General features: G+C 33.6%; 1 protein-coding gene across 4 annotated transcripts; it reads left to right on the top strand.

Annotated features, from left to right (window-relative positions):
- Positions 1–25,897, top strand: LOC120423580 (uncharacterized). Of its 4 annotated transcripts, none has more exons than XM_052710486.1 (8): positions 1–153; positions 257–425; positions 1,394–1,507; positions 16,201–16,333; positions 20,091–20,167; positions 20,481–20,627; positions 20,977–21,377; positions 25,330–25,897. In XM_052710486.1, exons 2-8 carry the CDS (start codon positions 314–316, stop codon positions 25,828–25,830), a joined length of 1,485 nt encoding a protein of 494 aa, XP_052566446.1. In that variant the 5' UTR covers positions 1–153; positions 257–313; the 3' UTR covers positions 25,831–25,897. The 4 variants fall into 4 exon arrangements, with proteins under 4 accessions (XP_052566446.1, XP_039443377.1, XP_052566445.1 ...); XM_039587443.2 differs by having other exon boundaries at positions 16–176; positions 20,091–20,137; XM_052710485.1 differs by having other exon boundaries at positions 16–176.
- Positions 25,898–25,989: the final 92 nt, after the last annotated feature.

Genomic DNA, 25,989 nt, shown 5'->3' with positions numbered 1-25,989 from the left:
ACTCATACGACCGCAGCTCCGTTGACTTTTAAATTGAAGCAATCCTTCCCCAAATCACAAAGCCATTCCGGAAAAGATAACAGAGCAATCGTTGGTTTCGATTTCCACCCGTAAATTGCATCGCACACCATCCAAGAGCTGGAAATTGGAAAAGTACACAACAGAGAGAAAAAAAAGTGACTCAGAACAGAAAATATGCCACTGCAAATAAAAAAAAACAGCAAACACTAACGATCCTATTTTGTGTCAATTCCAGCACCAAGGATTCGAATCCATCTTCCCGCAGCAGAACAACAACAAGAGCAAAAAAAAGATGACTGCAATCAAGCAGGGTTCCAACTCCGTTCACTACACCGGCACGGAAACCATTTCGCGGCGAACGTTCATCGGGCCTCGTTACGAAGTGCCGCTATTTTTGTGTAAAAGTTAGTGCCGCTAAAACCTTTCCCCTTTTTTCTCCTCTTATTTGCTGAGTTTTTCTCACTGGGTTTTTTGTTTGTTATTGCGCGATCCAGTTTGTCATTGTTCGACTCTTTTCTATGATGCCAAAGAGGTTACAAAACCACAAATAAAGAAAAGTGTGGGTTGAAATTTATGGAATACCAAATTAATTTGTGTGAAGGAGGCAAAATTCTGAAGTTTTGAGAATTTGTGAAAATATAGTTGACTACTTAAACATTTTTAAATGAGTTCAAACAGGCTCAAAATTTAAAAGCATAAAATTACTTAAGTTGTTATCTAAATTAAAATAATTTTCTGTGAAGTGACAATTTCTTAAACAAAACAATATTACAAATTTTAATATAAGTACAAATTTTTCCTTGACTAAAGGCATTCCACGTTGCACTGTACATTCCAAAGCCAGGTGTTCCTCTAAAAAAATAATAAAAAAAACGCCTCCCCCTCAGAAGTAACATCACCGAACAATAAAACGTCAAGAAAACGATCAAAAAACGGGTTCCTTCCAAAATTGGTGGGAAAACTTCTTTTCCGTTCGATTTTCCTGCACAAAAGTTGTAAAAAAAAGGAAAGCCAAACAAGAAATTTCGTTCCGCGTCAAGTCGTGAAAGAAAAACACGCAGAGAAAAAAACTTTTATTGCCAACTTTCGTCAATCTCTTTCTGATTGCTTCAGTGTCGTCGGTGGGTTCAAAAATTTGCTGTTTATTTTCAGTTACACGGGATCGAAAAAATCGACACAGCTGTTTCATGTATCTTTTCTTGTGCCAAAGTGACACCGAAAGAAAAAAAAAAGCTCATGTTTATGATGCAAGCTTAGCAGGCGGGACGGGAGAGAAGCTGGGGTTTTTGTTTATTGTCGATTGAATCCACGGCCACCCACGATGATTTTGGTCAGGCAGAGTTTCTAAAATCTTCGTTTTCTTCCTCGACAGGACTTTCCGTACCAGTAGAGCGGAGTGACACCGTGGAGCAGGAAGTGCTTCGAAATGGTCGCCGAGAGCTGCTCCAAGAAATGAAACATTATGGACTGCTGCCAAATTGGAAAGGTAAAATTCATGATTATTTTTTCTGGAGATACAGTTCACACTCGATTATCCGAAAGCCTTGGAAATATTTCACTTACCAATCTTCGGATAATCTAATCAAGTAAAACATTTTTTTTTTCGTTGTCTTTTTTTTTTTGGATGTCGAGCTCAAGTCGGTCACCCTTAGCTATTCTAAGTGATTAGGACTTGTTTAAGGCAAAAAAAATGCATTTGGTAGTTTAATAGGCAATCAACCATTCAAATTTGATTGAAATGAGTTCGTAAATTTAAATTTGAAAAGAAAAAAAATAAGAAACACAAATATTTGTTTTATTTTTATTCGACTATATGTAGTCCCAAACAAACCTTAGGATAATCGAGGCTTGACGCCTGATTCAAAATCGATTGAAATTGTAAATTTCAGGACATTTTTTATGGAAACATCTTTTAACTAATAAACCAAACGCCAACCCACAAAAAAATTAAATTTACATTTCATTGCATAAACTCATTAAAATTTAAATCACTATTTATCGGTTTGAATAAATTTTAAAGACTCTAGTGTAAGTTGGAAATAGGTCAATTTTCCAATTTAAACTAAAGAGAAAACTTAAACCCCGTTTAATTCCAAATTAATCATCAAAGTATTAAAATTTACTATTCATTATCCTAAAAATGTCATTTAATATCAAACAAACAATACTTATTAAACATAACAAGAAGGAGAAATTATTTCTAAAAGCTTCATGTGAACGAATGTATGACAAAAGGTCGAATGCCAAAAGGTCAAATTGACAAATGGTCGAATGGACAAAACGTCGAAAGGACAAAAGGTCGAATTTAAAAAAAATTACAAAGCAAAACTTTTGATGTGAGCCTAAATACACAAATATTGAAAAGCAAATGTGGAAAGGTGATTTGAACGTTCTTCTTTAATTTCACATCAATGTTTTTAAAAATTTAGAGGTCTTCTGAATAAAACTTTTTTTAAACTATCCCCTCGGATTTTTGGAGACTTTTGGAAAGGGAGGGGGATCTATTGTGAACATGAAAAATAGATTAAAAAAGGATAGAAAACTTGCAACAATATTTAAGAAGCAAGACTTTTTCATTTTTCAAGACTATTTAAATTTAAAAGAATGTTTTTTTTTTTTTTGAGAATAGAAAAACTTTTTTAAACATTACGGGAGTCAAGAATAGGTTGTTTAATTAAAAAAAACAGAAATAATATTATAGTAGTCGACCTTTTAAAAAAAAAAGAACTGCTCATGTTTGAAAGAATCGAAAAACTCACAAAAATATTACTACAAACAAGAAAAGGTAATTTTTAAAAATAAAATAAAAACTTTTCACAAAAAATGGTTTGGAAATTATTCTGTTTATAAAAAAATATCATTACTAAAAGGAAGGATAAACCAAGGATAAACTCACACAAAAAACAGATTTGTTTGTAAGGACATATTTTTTCAAGATTTTTTTAGAAGCTTATAATTATAATTTGTTTCTTTTTTTCACATTCGACCTTTTGTCCTTTCGACCTTATGTCTTTTGACCTTTTGTCGCATATCCAAAATCAATGTTATCAAAAATGTTTTGCATGTGTTTTTTGGCTCAAAATCGTGTGCTCTTCCAGAAAAACCATAAATATCCAGTACTTTGTTCTAGAATCCTGGAGGAAATCAAGATATGTTTTCAAAAGGACATAAGAGCCATTGCATTGACAAATAGAGCCCTTTTTGCATCGGTATTCGAAGAACCAATTTCAAAAATGCTTGAGATTGTTCATCTACACGTCTTTCACGTTAATCTAAAACTAAATGAAATTTAGAAGAAAAAACTAAAATTAGTGTCAGAGGAGAAGGAGGATAATGCTTTAATCTGCTGAGCAATTCTCTACGAAATCGTTCTTTTCTTCAATTTTAATTTTTGTATTTTTTAATCCGTCTGAAACTTTTTTGATGCCTTCAGTATGCCCAAAGAAGCCATTTTGCATCATTAGTTTGTCCATATAATTTTCCATACAAATTTGGCAGCTATCCATACAAAAATGATGTATGAAAATTCAAAAATCTGTATCTTTTGAAGGAATTTTTTGATCGATTTGGTGTCTTCGGCAAAGTTGTAGGTATGGATACGGACTACACTGGAAAAAAATAATACACGGTCAGGGATGGAATAATCGCAAAAAAATCAATTTCGCTTGCGAATTTTCTTCACCCGCGAAAGAGAGAGGAGGCAAATCACGCAAAAGAAAATCGCTCCCGAACTTCTCCAAGAAAATCAATCTGCTGATGATTTTTTGTGAATTTCCTTGTCAGCACCACTTAAAAATATTTATTTCACTTTGTTTACACACATTGCCCATCTACAAAATGTGACAGGTCATATTTCGACGTGTGACGTTACACTTGCAAGTGTAGTAGTGAAAAAGATATTCCGCCGAATAATCAAGATGATGATTTTTTTAGATTCCTTTTACCGATCTTTCGTGCGCGAGAGAGAAGAGCCAAGCTCCCTTCGGATTATTTCTCTTGATGAACGTCCAATGATTTTCTTTTGATGATGATTATTCCATCGCTGTACACGGTAAAAAAAATTTGGTGATTTTTTTATTTAACTTTTTATCACTTAAACTTGATTTGCAAAAAAACACAATTTTTTATTTTTTATTTTTTGTTATGTTTTAGAGGACATGAAATGCCAACTTTCCAGAAATTTTCAGGTTGTGCAAAAAATCATTGACCGAGTTATGAATTTTTTAATCAATACTGATTTTTTTAAAAAATCGAAATTTCGGTCGTAAAAATTTTTTAACTTCATTTTTTGATGTAAAATCTAATTTGCAATCAAAAAGAACTTTAGTGAAATTTTGATAAAGTGCACCGTTTTCAAGTTAAATCCATATTTAGGTGACTTTTTTGAAAATAGTCGCAGTTTTTCATTTTTAAAAATTAGTGCACATGTTTGCCCACTTTTGAAAAAAAAAATGTTTTTGAAGAGCTGAGAAAATTCTCTATATTTTGCTTCTTCAGACTTTGTTGATACGACCTTTAGTTGCTGAGATATTGCAATGCAAAGGTTTAAAAACAGGAAAATTGATGTTTTCTAAATCTCACCCAAACAGCCCACCATTTTACAATGTCGATATCTCAGCAACTAATGGTCCGATTTTCAATGTTAAAATATGAAACATTTGTGAAATTTTCCGATCTTTTCGAAAACAATATTTTCAAAATTTTCAAATCAAGACTAACATTTTAAAAGGGCCAAACATTCAATATAACGCACAAATGTTTCATATTTTAACATTAAAAATCGGACCATTAGTTGCTGAGATATCGACGTTGAAAAATGGTGGGCTGTTTGGGTGAGACTTAGAAAACATCAATTTTCCTGTTTTTAAACCTTTGCATTGCAATATCTCAGCAACTAAAGGTCGTATCAACAAAGTCTGAAGAAGCAAAATATAGAGAATTTTCTCAGCTTTTCAAAAGTGGGCAAACATGTGCACTAATTTTTAAAAATGAAAAACTGCGACTATTTTCATAAAAGTCACCTAAATATGGATTTAACTTAAAAACTGTGCACTTTATCAAAATTTCACTGAAGTGCTTTTTGATTGCAAATTTGATTTTACATCGAAAAATGAAGTTGAAAAATTTTTGCGACCAATATTTCGATTTTTTGAAAAAATCAGTATTGATTAAAAAATTCATAACTCGGTCAATGATTTTTTGCACAACCTGGAAATTTCTGAATAGTTGGCTTTTTATGTCCTCTAAAACATATCAAAAAATAAAAAAAAAATAAAAATAGTTTTTTTTGCAAATCAAGTTTAAGTGATAAAAAATTAATTAAAAAAATCACCAAATTTTTTTTACCGTGTATCAGTTTTTTCCAGTGTAGTCCGTATCCATACCTACAACTTTGCCAAAGACACCAAATCGATCAAAAAATTCCTTCAAAAGATACAGATTTTTGAATTTTCATACATCATTTTTGTATGGACAGCTGCCAAATTTGTATGGAAAATTATATGGACAAACTAATGATGCAAAATGGCTTCTTTAGGCATAGGGTTCGTTCAAAAATTACGTCCATGAATAGGGAAGAGGGGGGGGGTCTAGGGTTTGTGACAGCCCATGTTAAAGGTATAGGAAAAATGCGTGACAGGGGGGAGGGGGGGGGTCTGAAATCCCGAAAATCTCTGGACGTAATATTTGAACAAACCCATACTGAAGGCACCAAAAAGTTTCAGTCGGATTAAAAAATACAAAAAAAATCGAATGACCGAAATCCTAGAGAACTGCTCTAATGCTTTAATCTGCTGTTAAAAATTCTAAAGATTCTTCCTTGACTCCAAATTCGACATGGTACAGATGAAAAAACGATTTATTTTTAGGAAAATACAGATCTCCCATAAAATAATCTGGCATCATTGACTCTCATGGACGCTGGAGGGTTAACTAAGCCTTCTTATCTTAAAGTTTATTCTAAACACAAAGTTGAATTGAAATATTAAAATATGAAAAAAAAAAAACTCAAATCAACCGTCCATCACCAACCAGCCTATGGCACTTTGCATGCTAATTTCTTTTGATTTTGGTAGTTATTTTGCAGTTCCAACTAAGTTTTTTGCTAAAACCGTTAATTCTTAGCAGGATTAGCTAATATTTTGCTGTTTTAGCGTTTTTGGGATTTTTTGCAAAATTTATAACAATTCGACATACACTACGATTTTATGATGGAACGCATTTCCATAAAAGTGAGATATCGTCAGTTGGAAAATGAAATCAAATCTCAACGAGAACCAGAAACAGATTGCATTTGTACTTTTTTAGTTGCCGAGCTACTGTCAGTTCATAAATGAAGGCTTTTTTGAAAACACTCAGACAATTTTTATTTTCTCTTTTCCATTCATTACAATGCTCTATCTCAGCAACTTTATGAAAACTGTTCAAAATCTTAGATACTTGGGGAAAAAATTCAAATTTAAATTCATAAAATCATAAATAAACTTTATTAAAATAGGTTTATTTTATCAGATTGCAAAGCTGATTTTGCTTTTAATAACGCTTTAAAATATTTTTAAATTTTATATCAATACGTTCAAGAAAAAAAAAATACTTACTGTGTCTCAAAAATAGTTTTTTTTGAGCCCTTATAACAAATAAATAAAAAATCGTATTGTAAATATTTGATTGACTTTCAAAGTCTACAAAAGAAGTGTTAACAAAGTGCAATTAAAAAAATGAATAAAATGTTTCACAGTTTCCAGAAAAACATATTTCTAGAAAAGAAACGAGCATATCATGTAAATTGTATCCACAACTCTTAAGGAAATGATCATTATAATTTTAATTTTAATAACTTTAATTCTATAAACGGGCCACTCATAAACAAAATGGAAATTTAATGGATAATCTGTAATATATTCTGAAAGTTATTCACAATGAAAGCATTTTATATCATGTTTAATCGTTAGCTTTAAATTTGGTACATAAAACAGTATTCCAGCTGTGGAGAACAAAACCATTTTCGCTGAACCCTCACTATGCAATTGCAATTAGCAGATTTCAATTACAAAGTATCAATATTTATTTCCAAACCAGATCGCCCTTTTATTGAGCATAAAACAAAATTAATCAGAGAGCACAACATGAGGGATGAACATTTTTATTCCATCCCAGTTTTCAATCTGTCTTTACCGACTCCATAAAACCGATCGCCGCCCCTCTTAACAGCGAACCTAATTTTGTTGCAGCATCTCTTTCGGCCATCTTCCTCCCGCTGCTGCGCAGCGGGCGGGGATGTTTTGCTTCCACCGGAATAAATTCCAATAAAATTGATTACTCCCATTTAAGGTATACCAGATTGCCACGATATTGGCCAGCCAGGCCGGACCAAACTTGCTGACGTCCATGACCACAGTAATAATTCACGACATCAAATTTACGACGACAATTTTGTGATTTTCTTTGCCATTTTTCAACGACTTTGGCTGTGAAATCGAATAAAAAAAAAACAACACTGGGAGGGTTGTGGGTGGCACCAAAAGTTAAGTGAAGCCCTCCTGAATAAAACAAAAAGAACTCCGAAAAACTGAAAAATTGTTCTCCCTCCTCACGATACGTAATAAATTTTTAATCAGCCTCTCAAAAAACTCTCTGGCATTTGTGCAGTACGTGATGCTGCTGCTGGTTGTGGCGATACATAAATTCATCCGAAAACAATCAAAGTTTGGATTGTGTTTTCGCGCTTGCGAAGCCCACCGAAAGGCATAACTTTGGGCGATATTTTTTTTCGCTTTTCAACGCCATCTGAAGGGGCATTTTATTTTTGATGGTTTCGTGCATTTTCTACAGGGTTGTTTTTTGTTTGGATTTACTTTTCAGCTGAAAAGGTTCACTGGGCGTGACATTTGTGTTCAGGTGTAGAAATTTCGGAGAAGAAAAATGGTATTGATTGCAAAAGTTTTTCAACAAACAATATGTTTATCAAGAAATTCAACATTCCGACGTGATCATCTGACCTGGAACTGGAATGCTTTTATATGCATAATTCAAACCACGTAAAACAATACATTTTTTATCGATTTTCAAATTTTAATTTAGCAATATTTTATCTTCAAAAATTGCTTTTTTCCTCTGATCGGCAACGAAATTATGAAAAGTAAAATTTGTTCCAAAGTTCGTTAGGTTAACTAAGGGATCAACGCAAATGCAATATGAGAAAATGACATAGTTACATGGTTGTTTATCGATAAAATTATCGTCGATAATAATATCGTCTAACGATAACGTCGCGACGATAACGATAATCTAACGTTATCGTTACGCTTAGTGATTTTTCACGCTCGAAAACTGCAAATTTCACGGGGACCTTATTTTCAAAACAAAAAAATTTCACGGAAATTTCGCGGATCGAGAAAAATGTTAAAATAACTCTGAAAATCTTATGTATAAATCACAGAAACTATTTTGTATGCTTCATTATATATTATTCTTCAATAAACTGAATAAAATCTTCATTAAACTTCAGAAAAAAAATCACATGGTTTATGGATGGGCTCTATATATATTTTGAAACGAAATGTAGGGCATGCTTATTCTAATTTATCAAAATGCGTTTTTTTTTTTAATATTTGACTTACATAGCTAACAAGTTTTCACTGATTAGCTTTTTTTTATCTTTTTAAATTTTATTTATTGAATTTTATATCAAAGCATAATTTAGCAATGTTGTCCAACTAAAACGATTGAAATAATTTGAATTTCCTGCGACATTTAGCTCAGTTATCTTTTTTTGTTTTTCATCTGACTTTTTAAAAACTAAATTGAAAATCAATAGGAAAAAATAATTTAATCTGTAACTGTAACTGTAATTTTCAACTTCCACGGGAACAATCGACCAAAATGATCAAATATCGTGAAAATTGAACAGGCATCAGAATGAATCTGAAATATTTTGAAAGCGTGATTTTAAAGATAACAACTACTATTCATTTTATCTTGAATAAAACAAAGCTTGAATCTATTATTTTCTTTTTAAATTAAATTTAAATACCTTTCAAATAAAATGGTAGTCATATTGTTATTATAGCTAATAAAAATATTACTAAATGTAGATAGTTTTCTAAGAAAAACCGATAAACTATTATCTAAATAGGTATCTATTTACTCAATATTTTTCTTATCTCTAATGGATTTTAATTTCTCATTTTATATTCTTATTGCTTGCACCTACGGTCAATGAAATATTGATTCAGTAAAGAGACTGTTTCTACTCAATGTTACTTTTACATGAATTCAATTAGCTTTTAATCGATTTCTAAAAATAAATCAATTCAATTTAAAAAAAACAGCAACTTGAAAAAGCCATGAATTTTTGAACATTATAAGTTTTTGCTACGAGAATAACTGGAATCAAATGATTGGAGTTATCTTCTTGTGATAACTTGATGATTCCGACAATATGTTTTTTACTTTGAGGGATTTTTGTAAACATGATTTAAGTTTTCACAGCAAATGTTGTCACAATATTATGTTAATGTATGTTTTGTTAGCAATTCTTCAAATGGTTTATATCACTCTTTTCAATGGAAAACTAATAAAATTTACATAAAGACGATGAAATATTTATTATGTTGTTATTTCAAAAAAATGATTTGACAAAATTGATATATTTCACGGGAGTTCACGGAAATCTTCAAATTTCACAAATTACACGCTGAAAATTCATTAACCCTAGTTATCGTTATCGTCATTTCGATAACTCTATCGGCGATAATCTTTAAATTCAACCAAATCGTGTTAAATATTCAATGTTTTCGCCCAGAATATATTTTTTTAATTGTAGTAAGTTTAAAAGTATAAATACTCAAAATGTTTTAGAAAGTGTTCAAATTTTCAAATTTTGCTATATGGGTATCAAACAAAGCGAAATTTGGTATGCTATTTCACTTCATTGGAGTTTTTTGAGTAATACTAAAATTTTCACAAAATACTGCATTTTTCGAAAATACTCAAATTTTCTAAATTTGAAATATGGGTATCAAACAAATCGAAATTTGGTATGCTTTTTCACTTCATTAGATTTTTTTTGTTAAAAATTAATTTTTTTACAAAATACCGTATTTTTCTAAAATACTCAAATTTTCAAAATTTGCAATATGGGTATCAAACGAAGCGAAATTTGGTATGCTTTTTCACTTCATTAGATATTTTTTTATTATACTAAAATTTTCACAAAATACTGCATTTTTTTCACAAAAACTCAATTTTTCAAAATTTGCAATATGGATATCAAATGAAGCGAAATTTGGTATGCTTTTTCACCTTGATAAAGTTTTTTTAAGACACTTAAAGTTTCACAAAATACCGTATATTTGGCAAATATTGAAATTTTCAAAATTTGCAATATGGGATTTCAAACAAAGCTAAATTTTGCATGATTATTGCAAGTAAAGAAATTTGAGTATTTTCAAAAAACTTTCCATATTTTAAGGTAAATTTTAGTGATTTACAGAAAAAAAAAGTTGAAATGCATTCAAAATTCGACTTCCTTTGCGAATATTGAAAATTTTAGTATTTTAGATAAAAACAATATTTTGTGAAAATTTTAGCATTAGTCAAAAATTTCTAATGAAGTGAAAAAGCATACAAAATTTCGGTGCGGTTCGCATTGCAAATTTTGAAAATTTTAGTATTTCCGAAAAAATAACGATGAATTATCGTTATCGTCCCTATGATTACGATAAAATTATCGTTATCGCTATCGAGCCTCGATAATTTTATCGTTAACAACCTTGAAGTTAATCACTACAGATCATCTGATGGCCGATGGGTTAACGTCCTTGATATCCAATCTTAAAGTGTGGGTTTAAATCCCACCTGATTCAAATGGTATTTTATTCTTCTCTATTTTCAATCCAAATTTCAAGAAGACCAACCGGGACTTGATCTATGAACTCATCAAAAATAGGCATGTTTTATCTTTTAATTAGTCCAACATATGATCAATTAAACCCAACATCATTGTATCAACATCTTAACCTAGAGCTCCCACTCGAAAAAAGAACTAGCATGTTTTCAAAGTTTCAACAACCTTATTGGCAATAAAACAAATTTACTTCCTTCAACCTCCGACTCATCCGAGCATCCGCAAATCTTCATCGTCATCGCCCAGTCAAAACGAAGCCCGCTTGAAGAGTTGTAGTTCTTCCGCTCGGTTTGCTCGACAGTTACCTGGTAAATTTGATCCCTCCCGGATAGAGTCGGCAACGCGTTGCGCTGGAATCATCCCGTAGCGCGCTATAAAACTATCAACTTCATCAACAGAGTCGTTGAGCGCTCCTGCGAAAATAGATTCGAAACAGTTGTTGGAACTCGTTGACGGAGAAGGGTGGTGGGACGAAAAGTTGATAAAAGAATATTTCCTTTTTTTTATTATCCCGTCAGATTCTGCTCGTTATGTGTATCCCCATTTTTCTGTTATTTTGTGTGTGAAGAAGCGGTGTGTGTCAGAAGCGGTAGAGGGGTAGAGTGATCTTGGTTTGACTTTATGGAAATTTGATATTTTTTTCAAACGGTACATTTAGCATTTTTTCAACCCACTAAATCCAACGAGTTTAACCAAAATATTGCTTCGATTTTAGTTTGATCTAATTGATTTGCCAAATTATGAAACAATTTACATTGCGCTTACATGAGTTCATCGAAAACAGAGAACTGAAAACTTTGCAAAGTGTCCCGATTCCCCTTAACAACATCTCAAAAACCAAACTCCAGTAATCATCCTTTATCTTTCCCGGATCACCTCGTATTGCTTCGTAATGTTCGACAAAGTTGTTCCTCTGATCAATCTCTATAAGAATTCTTTGGAATCTTGTACGAAAAACCCCCAAAACAGCCCAACCCACCCTACCAGAGTGTGCTTTACAAAGTTTCCTCCCGTGGAGAGTGTGTGCGAAACGGAGGGGTCGACTGTTCTCAATTGGTTCGTCTTGTGTTGTTCTACAAAGATGATGTGTTCAACGGCAGCACCACCAGGATCCATGGCAGCCTGATGGGTTTTGACTTTGCCTGCAGCCAAGCTATCCAATTCTGCGGATATCGGATCCGGGGACCGTCGGGGCGACGAGGGGAGGGATACATTTCTGACGAACCAGGGAAAATTGCCGGGGCTCGAGTGATGAGAGCCGAGCGAACAGGATGTCTTGGTGTATTCCTATTATTTTTTTCCGTTTTGTTTCGTATCACGAGGCTGGGGAGGATTGAATAAACGCTTTATTCGATCAAAAGCTGAACTGAGAGGAGAACAAACGAAGTCTTGAATCCAATTTCTGAAGACTTTTCTTTACTGGATATCTTTTAAAAATACTTGCTTTGACTAAGAAAAAATCCAACCGAAAAACCCAACTCGTACAAAATAGCGCCACCTACCCTTAAAAGTATTGAACCTGTACACTCCCGGGCAGCATATCAGACTGAGAGAGAGGACGATGATGGATGGACGCTTTATCAATATCAAATAAGACATCCTCCGCCGTACACACGATACGATCCGGTAAGACAACCGAAAGCGAAACCAGGCAGGACGTCAGCGACTTGGTGGCCTCCAAGAGTACGCACCGAAAATGATTGACGGAGTTTGGCCCCAAAAGTCGATGACTGAGTATGATCGATACATCAAACGGACGAGTCCTGAAATAACTGTGCGGAAATGCGATTGAATTGAGTTTTGTGGGAATTTGAACGAGGGTGCTTTAAGAGTTGATTCTTAATTTGATTACCAGAAACAAATCAATTAAAACTGCATTTTGAAGATGAATTTTTAGAATTTTTGAGGGTCGCTTGTCGATTTTAGAAATTCCGATTTAAAAAGCCTTTTTTGCAAGCCCTTTGTGAAACTACTTAATTTTACTGTAATACTTTTCATCGCAAAAAATCACAGTGCAGAATTGTAGTTTATGCAACAAGTTGCAAAAAGAGGATTTTTTCAGCACGAGTCGTACATTTATCCAACGATACATACGAAAAGTGCTGGAAAAATCAAGTTTTGCAACGAGTTCCATACAACATTTTTTGCAATTCCAATAAACACCCTTTGAGTGAAATTATAAGTCAAATTTTCATGTATTTTGTCAATAAATCTTTTTTATCGAAATTTTTTTAAAAAATGTTACTTTTCAAAACAAGTAAAAAAACAAAGTTCAACTTTTCAGCACCCATTTCACAAGATGATTATTAATCACTCCTGAAAATTTCATGAAGATATTTCATGATTAAACTGATTAAGAGACGATTTAAGCTCAAAATTTTGCCATGCGCAAAGCGGGCTGTCAAACTTTGTTGGCGTTTTTCTCTAAACCCTGAGTTGATTTACGGGTGCCACGATATCTCGAGATGGGATGGACCAAATTGGCTGAAATTTGAGGTGAAGACTCTCAAGATGTATCCCGTGTGCATGACGAAGCCCAATATTTAAAATTTGATTTTTTAAAAAATACAAAAATCAAAAACTAACCGTTTTTCATATGAAAAACACAAAAAAATATTTTTATCTTTTATTAAAATAAACTTGTTGAAAATCGGGCTTCGTCATGCACACGGAATCGGTTTAACGAGTCTTCACCAAAATTTTGAGCCGATTTGGTCAAGACAGTGTTGAGATATCGTGGCACCAGTTTTGTGAAACTGCTAACTTGAAATTGCTATATTTCGGCAATGATGCAACCAAATTTCTTCAAAATTGTTGTGTTTGTAGGTGAAAATGTATATTTTAATGACCTGAAAAAAGGATTAAAAAAAAGTTGAAGTGTGTGCTCATACTAACCCTTGACTTTTTGCCGATATACATGTATGTAACCCCTTAAAAGATTTGAATTACAACTGAAATTTTTATAGCCTTTGACGGCGTCTTTTTCAGGGGGGTAGTATTTTTTGAGAAAAAGCAAGAAAACTGTAATATACATATGAAAGTGTGGGGTTTGGTCGGGAAAAATCAAAGTAATCCTCATTTGAAGTTTTTGAACTTTTTTCCTATGGGGCGAAGTTTCGTCTCTTTCAATTTAGTATTGTTATAAGTCTACATGGGCATGATTTATGGTTCAGATCATATAATTTCTTATGGGAAATGATGCAAGGAACATTTTTCCTGAAGCACTCAAAGTGATTGAAAATAAGGGAAAAAAGTTATAAAGGTTTTATTGAAAATTTGGGAGATTTTCTGATAAAATTGCACACTTCTTTCCCAAAAACCGCAATGTTTTTGATATTCAGATCATTATTTCGATGAATTCTTTTCTGAGAAATGTTTCTGGCCCATTGAGTATACAAATCACTACAGAAAAGTGTAATTGGTTGGGTTTATGCTCAACTGTAAATCACTTTTATGAATTTTGGATTTCAACCGAATCAACATATTTTTGTGTGTTTTTGTTATAAAATGCACCGTTTTCATTAGATTTTCACTTTTTTTTGTGAGTACATTGTCCACATGATATTTTTTTTTATCTGATTGGGTCCAAAAATGAAGCTTGGATTGCTGATATTATTGTTTACAGCGATAAAGCTTATTTTTCTGAGTACAATGACCCTTTGTACGACCACAAAGAGTTTAAAATGGATTTTTAAATCAATTTCGGTCCACATGAAAAAATGACCCTTCTGGGTCAATGTTGATTCGAAAAGTACATTAAATTTCCCATAAAATGACATGTTCCAAAAATTTTTACAGTCGAGTAACGGAAAATTGGAGAATTTTTAAGACTTTTTTAGTGTTTTTTTTCGATGAAAAATACGTTTTTTCGGAATTTTGAGTACGCCATCAAATCGGGCGTCTAATTTTACATAAAAGTCCCTTTGCCACCAAATTTCTATCTCATCACCGTTTCAGGCTGCAAATTATTGAAAAACACCTCTTTTTTCGCATGTTCAAAAATGGAAGGGGTCGTACCGCCCCTCCGTCACGAGATATCAAAAAACGGACCTCGGATTCGTGATCAGGGACAAAAGTTACCCCTTAGGACAAAGTTTCACGCAAATCGAAGAGGGGTCGGGGCAACTGCTGTGTGAGTTGGCGGAGAATTACCATTTGGACTTACCATTTGGGCTATATTATTTGTATTGAAACTACAGAGTTGCAATTATGAGTAATAACATAAATATTGCGTAAAAATCATTAAAAAGTTTAAATGTATGTAAATCTATTAATTTAATCTCAAATAATTGAGCTTAACATACTAAACAAGTCTGGCATCCAAATTTGAAACAACGAACAATACAACAATTAAATTGTTTTGCTAAAAACACACAAATAATTGATCTTTTTATTTACAATATTATCACCTGACCTCAAAATAAGTACGAGATCTCTTGTGAGTTTTAATAAGACTAATACAAATGTGAAAATCTAATGAAAACGGTACATTTTATAACAAAAACACACAAAAATATGTTGATTCGGTTGAAATCCAAAATTCATAAAAGTGATTTACAGTTGAGCATAAACCCAACCAATTACACTTTTCTGTAGTGATTTGTATACTCAATGGGCCCAGAAACATTTCTCAAAAAAGAATTCATCAAAATAATGATCTGAATATCAAAAACATTGCGGTTTTTGGGAAAGGGGTGTGCAATTTTATCAGAAAATCTCCCAAATTTCCAATAAAACCTTTATAACTTTTTTCCCTTATTTTCAATCACTTTGCGTGCTTTAGGAAAAATGTTCGTTGCATCATTTCCCATAAGAAATTATATGATCTGAACCATCAATCATGCCCATGTAGACTTATAACAATACTAAATTGAAAGAGACGAAACTTCGCCCCATAGGAAAAAAGTTCAAAAACTTCAAATGAGGATAACTTTGATTTTTCCCGACCAATGATTTTCGTTCACCCCGCAAATGAACGGAGATGTTCCACACTTTCATATGTGTATGACAGTTTTCTTGCTATTTCTCAAAAAAATACTACCCCTCTGAAAAAGACGCCGTGCTTTTCTATAGTCACCTTGAGCTATAAATAAAATTTTAAGATTGCAAGTGCCAATCCAATTAATTGCCTGATTTTTAACCCCCCTCTCTTGATCTTTTTTTTTTAATACTTAAAAACACTCGATTAACACTTGCAGCACACAATCAATCAAGTAGAAATCTTCACTTTATTTAATATTCAAAAGCCTCTCCATTCATGTTCACCCCATTAGCCGGCATTGCTGTCAATTTGTGCCCGGACTGGAAAACCTCTGGAAAACGACCCACGAACCTCTCGTTGCCCCGACCATGCTGCCAGAAATCACTGCGAAATGGCCACAAGGAATGGACCCTTCCGCCCAACAGGTAAATAAATCAGACGCTACTACTAACCCATCCAAACTATATACAAAACATTCGCAAGCCAATAGATCAACCTCACTCGATAAAATTTACCTTTTATTTTTATTGCCCTCTTATCAGCCGTTCATAATTTATGCTCCACTTTTTACAGAACTCACACGAACATGAATCTCTCTCTCTCTCTTTAGCGTTCACAAACCCAGACTGACCCTCTTCACTTGGGTTGAACAACACGTGACCCGTACATTTGACTGGGAACACAAACAATCAGATGAAGAAATCTTTAAAAATTTAGTAAATTTCTCTAAAGTATAATAATTTAACAAAAAACTAAGAGTTTTCATGACTGTTAGTAATATTTGAGAAACAAAAAAAAATATTTAAAAAATCTAAATAAACCTAAAATTAACCTACTTCATTCTGAACCCAGCACTAATCGTCCCCTTCGAGTAACCAGATAGCAACATTTTGAGTGATATTTATCTCTGCCTGGTTCCGTTTGCCAGTCTGTGAGGGAGTTTGCGTCACCCTCTGGGTGCTGTTCTATTTCGGTTCTGGACGGATGGAATGTTTCGTCCCCCGTATCTCCATCATCTCAATCGCGATAAGTCATCCCGCGGTGAATGGGGTTGTGTCTAGCACATTTATCACTTTTTTTGGCGAAGGTTCTTCAGAGTGGGGATGGTGGTGGAGTAGCAGGAAATCACTTGAAGGTTGTGAAAAGCATTGTTTGAACAGATAATCATTTGATTTTATTTAGTTTAAAATAGGAGTTTAAGCAACAAATTGTTAAAAGGGCCAAATTTCAACACGAGTCGTATATTTATCCGACGAAATTCGAGATAGATACAAAGAGTGCTGAAAAAATAAGCTATGCAAAACACCCTCCGGATAGAATTTTAATTCAATTTTTGCAATTCCGTCGTGAAACTACTTACTTTTCCTGTCATTCTTGAACGACGAAATAGCCTACTTTTCTGTACCAAAAATAACAGAATCGAATAGCAACACTTTTCAAAATAAATGCTGAAAAGTTCTACTTTTCAGCACTGAAATGGGTGCTGAAAAGTTGAACTTTTCAGCACTTGTTTCGAAAAGTAACACTTTTCAACATTTTTTTGATTCAAATAATTTATTGACAAAATACATGAAAATTTTTACATAAAATTTCACTCAATGGGTGTTTTTCGGAATTGCAAAAAATGTTGTATGGAACTCGTTGCAAAACTTGATTTTTTCAGCACTCTTCGTATTTATCCAACTCGGTGAACCTCGTTGGATAAATGTACGACTCGTGCTCAAAAAATCCTCTTTTTGCAACTTGTTGCATAAACTACTATTATCAAAACAATATTGAACAGTATTACTTTTCGATACAAGTGCTGAAAAGTTCAACATTATGGTATCCATTTCAGTGCTGAAAAGTAGAATTTTTCAGCCCCTGTATCGAAAAGTACTTTTCAGCACTGTTTTTTTTTTTGGTGATGCAATGTAAGCCGTTTCGTCATTCAGGAAAAGAAAGCAGTTCTAGCAATACAACGTAAATTGGCCAATGTCAAGGTGTAAACAAAGAATCTATCCTACTCGTTCCGAATGTAAACATCAACTGGCATGAGCAGGAGGACATGAGCAGGAGGATAGGTTTTCACTTCGACAAAAAAAAGTGAAAATGCATTCAAAATTCCGCCTTCCTCGCGAATTTTGAGAATTTGAGTATTTTCGAAAAATACAGTACAGTGGACTCTCTCGTTGTCAATATTGAAGGGACCGTCGAGAGAGGGAGTTATCAAATTATAGAACGGAAAATCAAAGCAATCTTCTTGAAGGGACTGAAAATTTTATTGACAGCTGGAGCAATATTGATATCGAGAAGATCGACAGCCAGAGAGTCCACTGTATTTTGTGAAATGTGCTTCGTTAAAAACTGAAATAAACTGAAAATGCACATCAAATTTCGCTCCGTTTGATACCTATATTGAGTACTTTCGAAAAAATACGATTTTTTGGGAAAATTTTGGTATTTAAAAAAAAAACTCTAATAAAGTGAAAAAGCATTCAAAATTTTGCTTCGTTTTAAACCCATATGGCAAATTATGAAAATTTGAGTACTTTCGAAAAATACGGTATTTTGTTACCAATTTTGAGTATTCATACTTTAAAACTTGTTTTGACATATATGTCAATAACAATAGATTAACGTTATCGAAATCGATCCTCGATAATTTTATCGTTAACAACTTTGTTGTTTAGGGGCCTAAATGATACCAAAAAAACTTTGTTCTGAAAAATCGAACATGTCGAGCCACCCTAATGTGCATATGACACCAAGGGACCATCCATAAACATAAACGAGGGGGGGGGGGTTGAGATTTCCAAAAAAAGTGTCCACGTGGTTTGTGGATGGTCCCCAATGGCAGAATCTTTATCAACAGTTTTTTAACATTATCGTAGAGAAAAAATCGAAAGGGATGTTATCTCTCCAATATCATTCTAGAAATCTCTGTGTAAAAAAAAAACACTCAAAAATGGTTTTGGTATTATCGGCAAAGCGATAGACGTAGAAAAATAACCTGGCACTGTCCGTAAATGAACAATGTTTGTAAACAACACGGTATAAACCAATTCAAGTTGTGCTGACGATGAGATTCACATAAATATCGCCTACTGAATGATATTTTTATGGAGATTTGAGAGCGATTTTCTTTGTCATAGATCTCCTCCTCTCTCTCTTTCTCTGAATACCTCATAACCTAACTCAATGTGGTGAACAGGGTTAAAATTCACATAGAATTGCAAAGAATTAAAATTATTTTTTTTAAAAAAAGTTCAAATTATTTGTAGGTAGTACCTTTGTCCTTGTAAATTAGAAATTTCCAGACTCAAATTACAAACGCTCAAAGAAGCAAAATTTTAAGATCGAATCCAGAAAAACGAAACTTCGTTGTCTCATTTTTGATTGTTGAGCTGTAGTATTTAGGGGTCAAACTACTCTAAAGTGATTTAAAAATTTTAAATTTAACTGGCGGTGAATAAATATAAAAAAAAATCCTTTTTGCAATTTAAAAGACAATAAATCAACCAAATTTAAGTAAATTTTGAACGCAGAACTCGAATCTAATAATGAAAGCAAGAAAATGAAAAAAATGCAAAAAAAAATTGTTCATTATTCGATTATATGGGCTACTGATTGAGAAAGGTTGAGTGTTTTTATAATTCGAATCGTAATTTGGTAAAGGAAAAGCCGCAAATTTCAACTGAAGTCAAGAGGAAGCAAAAAAAATATTGACGATTTTAAAAGTTTAACATTGTTAAAAGCTTCAGAAACGAATAAAAATCTCATAGTATAAGTGATTGCAAAATAAAGATTTTGGAATTACCCTTGAAATGAAATCCAACATTGATTCCATTTGATTACACTTTTACTGCTATCCTAAGCTTATAGTATACTAAAATCTTTCTGGGAAAGAAATAATTCTGATTTGGCATTTCAAAGACGGATGACCTACATTTTTTAAAGCATCTTTAGCGGTCTAACTATATTTTGATAATTAACTTTAGAACAAAAATAATAATTTGGAGAACAATACCAAATAAGTTATCGAAAAGTACTTTGATGAGATTTGGATTAAAAAAGACGATTTAACTATTTTTATCAACATAAAATAAAAGACTAAACCTTCTACTCTCACTCTCCTGACCACGTACATCTCCCATAACGAAAAAAACACTACAATTCCCCCTCCCTCTTCCCTCCCTCCAGATATCGATTAGGTGGCAATATCTCGGATTCCGCCAGCAAATCAACAGGTACCAAAGGACCTTATCAATGTTTCACAGGTAATTCCGGTGCTTTCCATTCGGGGCTCGAATCAGCAATCGCCCCTTTCCCCGCTTTTCCCCCTCCCAAAAACATTCCCAAATTGATTTAATCGTCCGAACAAACGTGCCGTCGCGGCCTTCGATATACCTGGAGAGCTGGAAGTCGACCAGCGCAGGGTTTCCAGGGGAGTTGGAGTTGGGGGTGCGATACTTAAAGGTGGCTGATTTCGAGCCACTTTGCCTGAAATAAGGAGCTTTGTGTGTGTGTGGTGGCATCTGCTTATCATATTTTAACCTGCTTTCTTTTTCTTGGTTTGTTGATCCTTTTCAGGGGATCGATTTCCGACGGTGGTTCCCGGTGTGAGCGGTGGCACTCCTGGACTGCAGCCAGGAGAGGAGCTCTATTACGAGCAAATTCCCAGGGAAATGGATAAGCTGGCTCAGCCGCGGCGGTACTTTGTGGGGAAAATTAGACCAGGTGAGTGAGATGATTTGGATTTAATTTAAAAAAAAGATATAGTTTAATTAAATAAGCCACGTAATATTAAATAACATGTTTATTATGGGGTGTTACGAATGGTACAAATAGGCAATAATCGTCAGCAAATGATAAAAATGTCATTCATTGAAACATCTGTTGAATTATGCATTAAATCGTCGTCACTTTTTCATCCATCAACTTGCGATTTGCATGTTTCAATTCAATTGTTGAAATTGCAATTGTTGAAAAAAATCATAATTCCAGATTCATTTCAAGGGCTAAAAAGGTTCGGAATTTAATCTCCACATTTTCACCCCGTGGCATATGTTCTGTTTCCCCTCGGCAGGTGACAAAGCCACCGAACGACCCTGCTCGCGGCTCGCGTTATCCACGGCGACCCTTTGCTGGCGCAATCCGGCCGACCCGGGCCCGGACCGTTACTTCAAAGGCATATTCGACATTGCTCTTCCAAAATTGGTGGCCACCACCACAGCCGATCCTCCCACCACCGTCCGGCACTCGTACTGCGCGGAACCCTTCCGAAGGCCACCCCCCGGACGGTATGACCTGACCGTGTGCCGGGGGCTCGTTCCGCTGAATGTGGCACCACCACGTCAACGGCGGCTGCGGCGCCGCCTGGAAATGACTTTGAACGCCAGCTGGAAGCCCTTTCGACAGGTGGCCACCCTCCGGATGCACACCGTTGACATTCCCAAGCGGCGCCGGAAGCGGGGTCGCAACATGAAGGTTAGTTTTTGGACGGGGGCACCGCGTTGAAGTAGGGGGAATAGTGAAAAGAAAAAATAAAAAAAAAATATCACAAATTTCCATATAAAATGAAATATTCAATTTTGATTCTCTGAACTTTCTAAAATTTCGTGTATAGATTTAACATCCATACTGAGCAATTCTCCCCGAAAACCACAAATATTTTGCATTTCACGACAACCAAAATCAAGATTTTTCGGAAATACAGTCCAGATTCGATTATCCGCAGTTCGATCATCCGAAGGTTTGTATAGGACTTCGGATAATCAAATCATGAACAAAACAATTTTTTTCGTGTTTTTTTTATTTTCTAAATTTTAACATCAAATTCGAGTTCTGCGACCCAATTTTAGTCTTATTTGATTGGTTTATCGCCTTTTAAATAAATTCAATATTTCATCACCGCCATTTTGACCACCATCTTGAATTTAAAAATTCTGAATCACTTTAGAGTAGTTAAGGGATCATACTTAAGCTCGACAATCATAAAAACTTTATTTGTGGTTCGATTATCCGAAGTGAAATTGTTCCGAGACCTTCGGATAATCGAGTCTGGACTGTATTGCAAATGTTTTGAATGAAACATTTTTGAAAATATTTTGAAAATTTCAAATTCAAGCAATACATTTCAAAAGGTCCAAAATGTTTGTTTTTTTATATTCAAAGTCTACAAAGGAAAATTGTAAAGAATTTTCTTAGCTATTTGAAAAAATATATTTCCAGAAATCGACATAAATGGACACCATATGAGCAACTCTCTACGAAATCGGCCGATTCCGACCATTTTTATTTTTTGTATTTTTTGATTTGGCTCAAACTTTGTGGGGGCTTTCCCTATGACCAAATAAGCTATTTTGCATCATTGGTTCACCCACACAAGTCTCCATACAATTTTGGCTGCTGTCCATACCAAAATGGTATGTAAATATTCAAACAGCTGTAACTTTTGAGTGAATTTTCTGATCAATTTGGTGTCTTCGGCAAAATTGTTGGTATTGTTGAGAACTATTGAGAAAAAAATAGGTACACGGAAAAAAAAAATTGCAGATTTTTTTATCAACTTTTTTTTCACAAAACTCAATTTCCCAAAATAAGTATTTTTTTATTTTCGAGATTTTTGTATATGTTTTAGGGGACAAAAATCCGCAACTTTTGTGCCATAGAGGTTAAACCATGTTTATGGTCAAAAAATCTGCCGCCGAGTTCTGAATTTTTGAAAAAATAATGATTTTTGTAAAAAATCGGAATTTCATGCTAAAACTAATTTGACGATATTTTTTAATGCAACATTGAATTTGCAATCGAAAACTACTTTACAGATTTTTTGATAAAGAGCTCCGTTTTCAAGATATAGCCACCGAAAGTATGATTTTAGCGAAATATTTGCAGTTTTTCGATTTTTAAAAATAGTGACTATGAGTGACCATTTCTAGAAATTTTTTTTTTTGGAAAGATCACAAAATTTTCTATAAAATTGGTTAAGAAACATTGAAGATTGGACCTCGGGTTGCTGAGATACAGCCGCTTTAAAAAAAAGAAACACGAAAATTGAAGTTTTCTAAGTCTCACCAAAACAACTCACCATTTTCTAATGTCGATAGCTCAGCAACTAATGGTCCGATTTTCAATGTTAAAACATGAAACATTCGTGAAATTTCCGATCTTTTCGAAAAAAATATTTTGAAATGTTTTGAATCAAGACTATCTTTTGAAATGGGCGTAATATTCAATTTTCGGCCCTTTTAAAATGTTAGTCTTGATTTAAAAAATTTCAAAATATTTTTTTCGAAAAGATCGAAAAATTTCACGATTGTTTCATTTTTTAACAATGAAAATCGGACCATTAGTTGCTGAGATATCGACATTAGAAAATGGTGAGTTGTTTTGGTGAGACTTCGAAAACTTCAATTTTCGTGTTTCTTTTTCTTTAAGCCGCTGTATCTCAGCAACCAGAGGTCCAATCTTCAATGTCTCTTAGATAATTTTATAGCAAATTTTCTGAACTTTTCATAAAAAATATTTTTAGAAATGGTCGCTCATGGTCACTATTTTTAAAAATCGAAAAACTGCAAATTTTTGCTAAAATCAAACTTTCGGTGGCATATCATGAAAACGGAGCTTCTTATAAAAAAATTGTAAAGTAGTTTTCGATTGCAAATTCAATTTTGCATTAAAAAATAATTTCAGATTTGTTTTTGCATAAAATTTAAATTTTTTCCAAAAATCACTTTTTTTTCAAAAATTTATAACTCGGCGGCAGATTTTTTGACCATGTTTTGCTATAGCTCAAAAGTTGCGGATTTTAGTCCTTTAAAACATAAAAAAAAAATCTTGAAAATCAAAAAATACGTATTTTGGGAAATAGAGTTTTTGTGAAAAATAGTTAATAAAAAAATCTGCAATTATTTCCGTGTACCTATTTTTTTTCTCAATAGTCCTCAACAATACCTACAACTTTGCCGAAGACACCAAATTGATCAGAAAATTCACTCAAAAGTTACAGCTGTTTGAATATTTACATACCATTTTGGTATGGACAGCAGCCAAAATTGTATGGAGACTTGTATGGGTGAACCAATGACGCAAAATAGCATATTTGGTCATAGGGAAGGCCCCCACAAAGTTTGAGCCAAATCAAAAAATACAAATAAAATCCATTTTCGGTTTTGGTAGAGAATTGCTCCTATTAAAAAACTAAAATATAAATTTCTTTCTACCTGTAATTAACCCTCCAATGGTTATAACTTGGGCTAGTGCTTTTTCACGACAAAAAAGAAATTTCGTGGCATGCCGATTACAAAGCATTGAAATTTAACAGTACTCTAAAATCTGCTCAAAATAAACGCAAAAATTAATTATTGCAAAAAAACTGTACACAGGGAAGTAACTATATATATTCACTGCAAAAAAAAAAATACGTTTACCATTTTGTAGAATTTTCTTCAGGTAAGTTAACGAATCCGCTATCCTTATTTTTCTGATTTTAATTTGTTCCTAAATTAAATTTGCTTTTTTTTAATTCGCTTTTTTTTAATTTGCTCAAATATCTCCAAAACGAAGTACATCCGTAACTACATATTGGAAAAAAGTTCAGAAAAAGACAAATTTCAGCATTCAAAAAAAAAAATCATGGCAAAATTCCAGTTAAACTTGTTATTGATAATTCTAGAAAATTACAAAACCATTGCAACATTCTTAACAATTTCCCTTTCAGCAATTGAATTTTAAAACAAATTGAATAATAAAATTGTTTTAATTGTTTCATTTGATATGCAATTTGTTCATCGATATTTCAATAAACTTTACAGATATTTGAAAATCAATTGCTCTAACATAATTATTATTTTTTTTAAATTTTGTTTAATGAAGAAAAAATGTTTATGTATTATAAAACGCTTCAAACTTCACATTGTATAAACCATGGCATGTTACAAGCAAAGCTATTTTCAGTGGAAATTTTCAATTAATTATCTGAGTTTCCTAAAACACTGAAATGAACAATATCTCCAAAAAATATTTCTAAATTTGCCATTCATTTTTTTTACAGCTGCCTCCCAAATGACTGTTTAAAATCTTGTGTAGTGTATTAATTAAAAAAATAATGTTTGAATATATTTGACAATTCGACAAGAGATTATTTTGAATTTCACGGCATTCCATGGCATTTACCTACAACTACAAAGATGCAAAACACCTTTTTTGGTCACGAAAAAAAAAGTTTTGAAAAAGTCGGTCGTCGTTGATCATGGCCGTTCATGGTCACCTGCGACAGACAAGGACGAAGAAACAAAGAGAAACGCAAAAAGTTACTTTTTCAAAAAAAAACATAAAATCGCGATAACTTGTATATTTTTATTATTTATTTTTTTATTTGCATTTTTTTAAGATTGAATGAAGAGTGGTTTTGTGATTCATTTTTTTCACCGCTCAGGTAGCCTTCGGCAGCTCCACTGCCCGCTTCAAGGATCAGGATTTTTTCCCCATCGGCGCTCTCCAATCCACGATACCTAGCCAGCACCAGCACCGTCGTCCACGCCGGAAGTCCGCCCAATCTGCATCAACAGAAGGCCCTAATCCTAATCAAAACCACCGCTCGTCAACCAATTTCACTGCTGACGAAGAAGAACCAACGACGGCGGTTCAACTGGCCACTCTGGACCGTACCCGGACCAAACTGTTTATCGTGCCCCGGCGTTACCAAACGGTGGCTGCGCTGGCACGACTTTTGCAGGTGCCGCCATCAACGCAAGTAAGGGGCGAAACGAAAATGAGGACGTCCAGAGTTAAAATTGAACCTGCCGATGTTGACGTCGAGGGGAACGGACCTACGATGGAAGCGGAAGTCTTTGATGATGACAGCAAGGCTGCTGTCGTCGGTGACAAAGCTATTAAAATTGAAGTTTGCGATGAAAAATCAAATTCTAGTGATTGATGTGAAACTTTTTGTTGGTATTCAATAAACGCATTTTGTTTGCATTTCAATTCAAAGATCTCTCAAATCTTGTCTTAAATACTAATCCATCTGGAAGTCATTTTCGTCCAAAATGAAAAAAAAAATCTTAGAAAAAATAAACTTGTAAAAAGTTTTAAT

The sequence above is a fragment of the Culex pipiens genome, chromosome 3 (genome assembly GCF_016801865.2).
Source record: "Culex pipiens pallens isolate TS chromosome 3, TS_CPP_V2, whole genome shotgun sequence".
Lineage (NCBI taxonomy): Eukaryota > Metazoa > Arthropoda > Insecta > Diptera > Culicidae > Culex > Culex pipiens.
The sequence above is the reverse complement of the archived record's forward strand: the minus strand, read 5'-3'. Positions and strand labels throughout refer to the sequence as shown.

Excerpts from the sequence above, each read along its gene's own strand:
- LOC120423580 (XM_052710486.1), top strand. The coding sequence starts at position 314 with ATGACTGCAATCAAGCAGGGTTCCAACTCCGTTCACTACACCGGCACG. Across the intron at positions 426-1,393 it reads GCCGCTATTTTTGTGTAAAA|GACTTTCCGTACCAGTAGAG; the intron begins GTTAGTGCCGCT and ends CTTCCTCGACAG. Across the intron at positions 16,334-20,090 it reads TGGACCCTTCCGCCCAACAG|ATATCGATTAGGTGGCAATA; the intron begins GTAAATAAATCA and ends CCCTCCCTCCAG.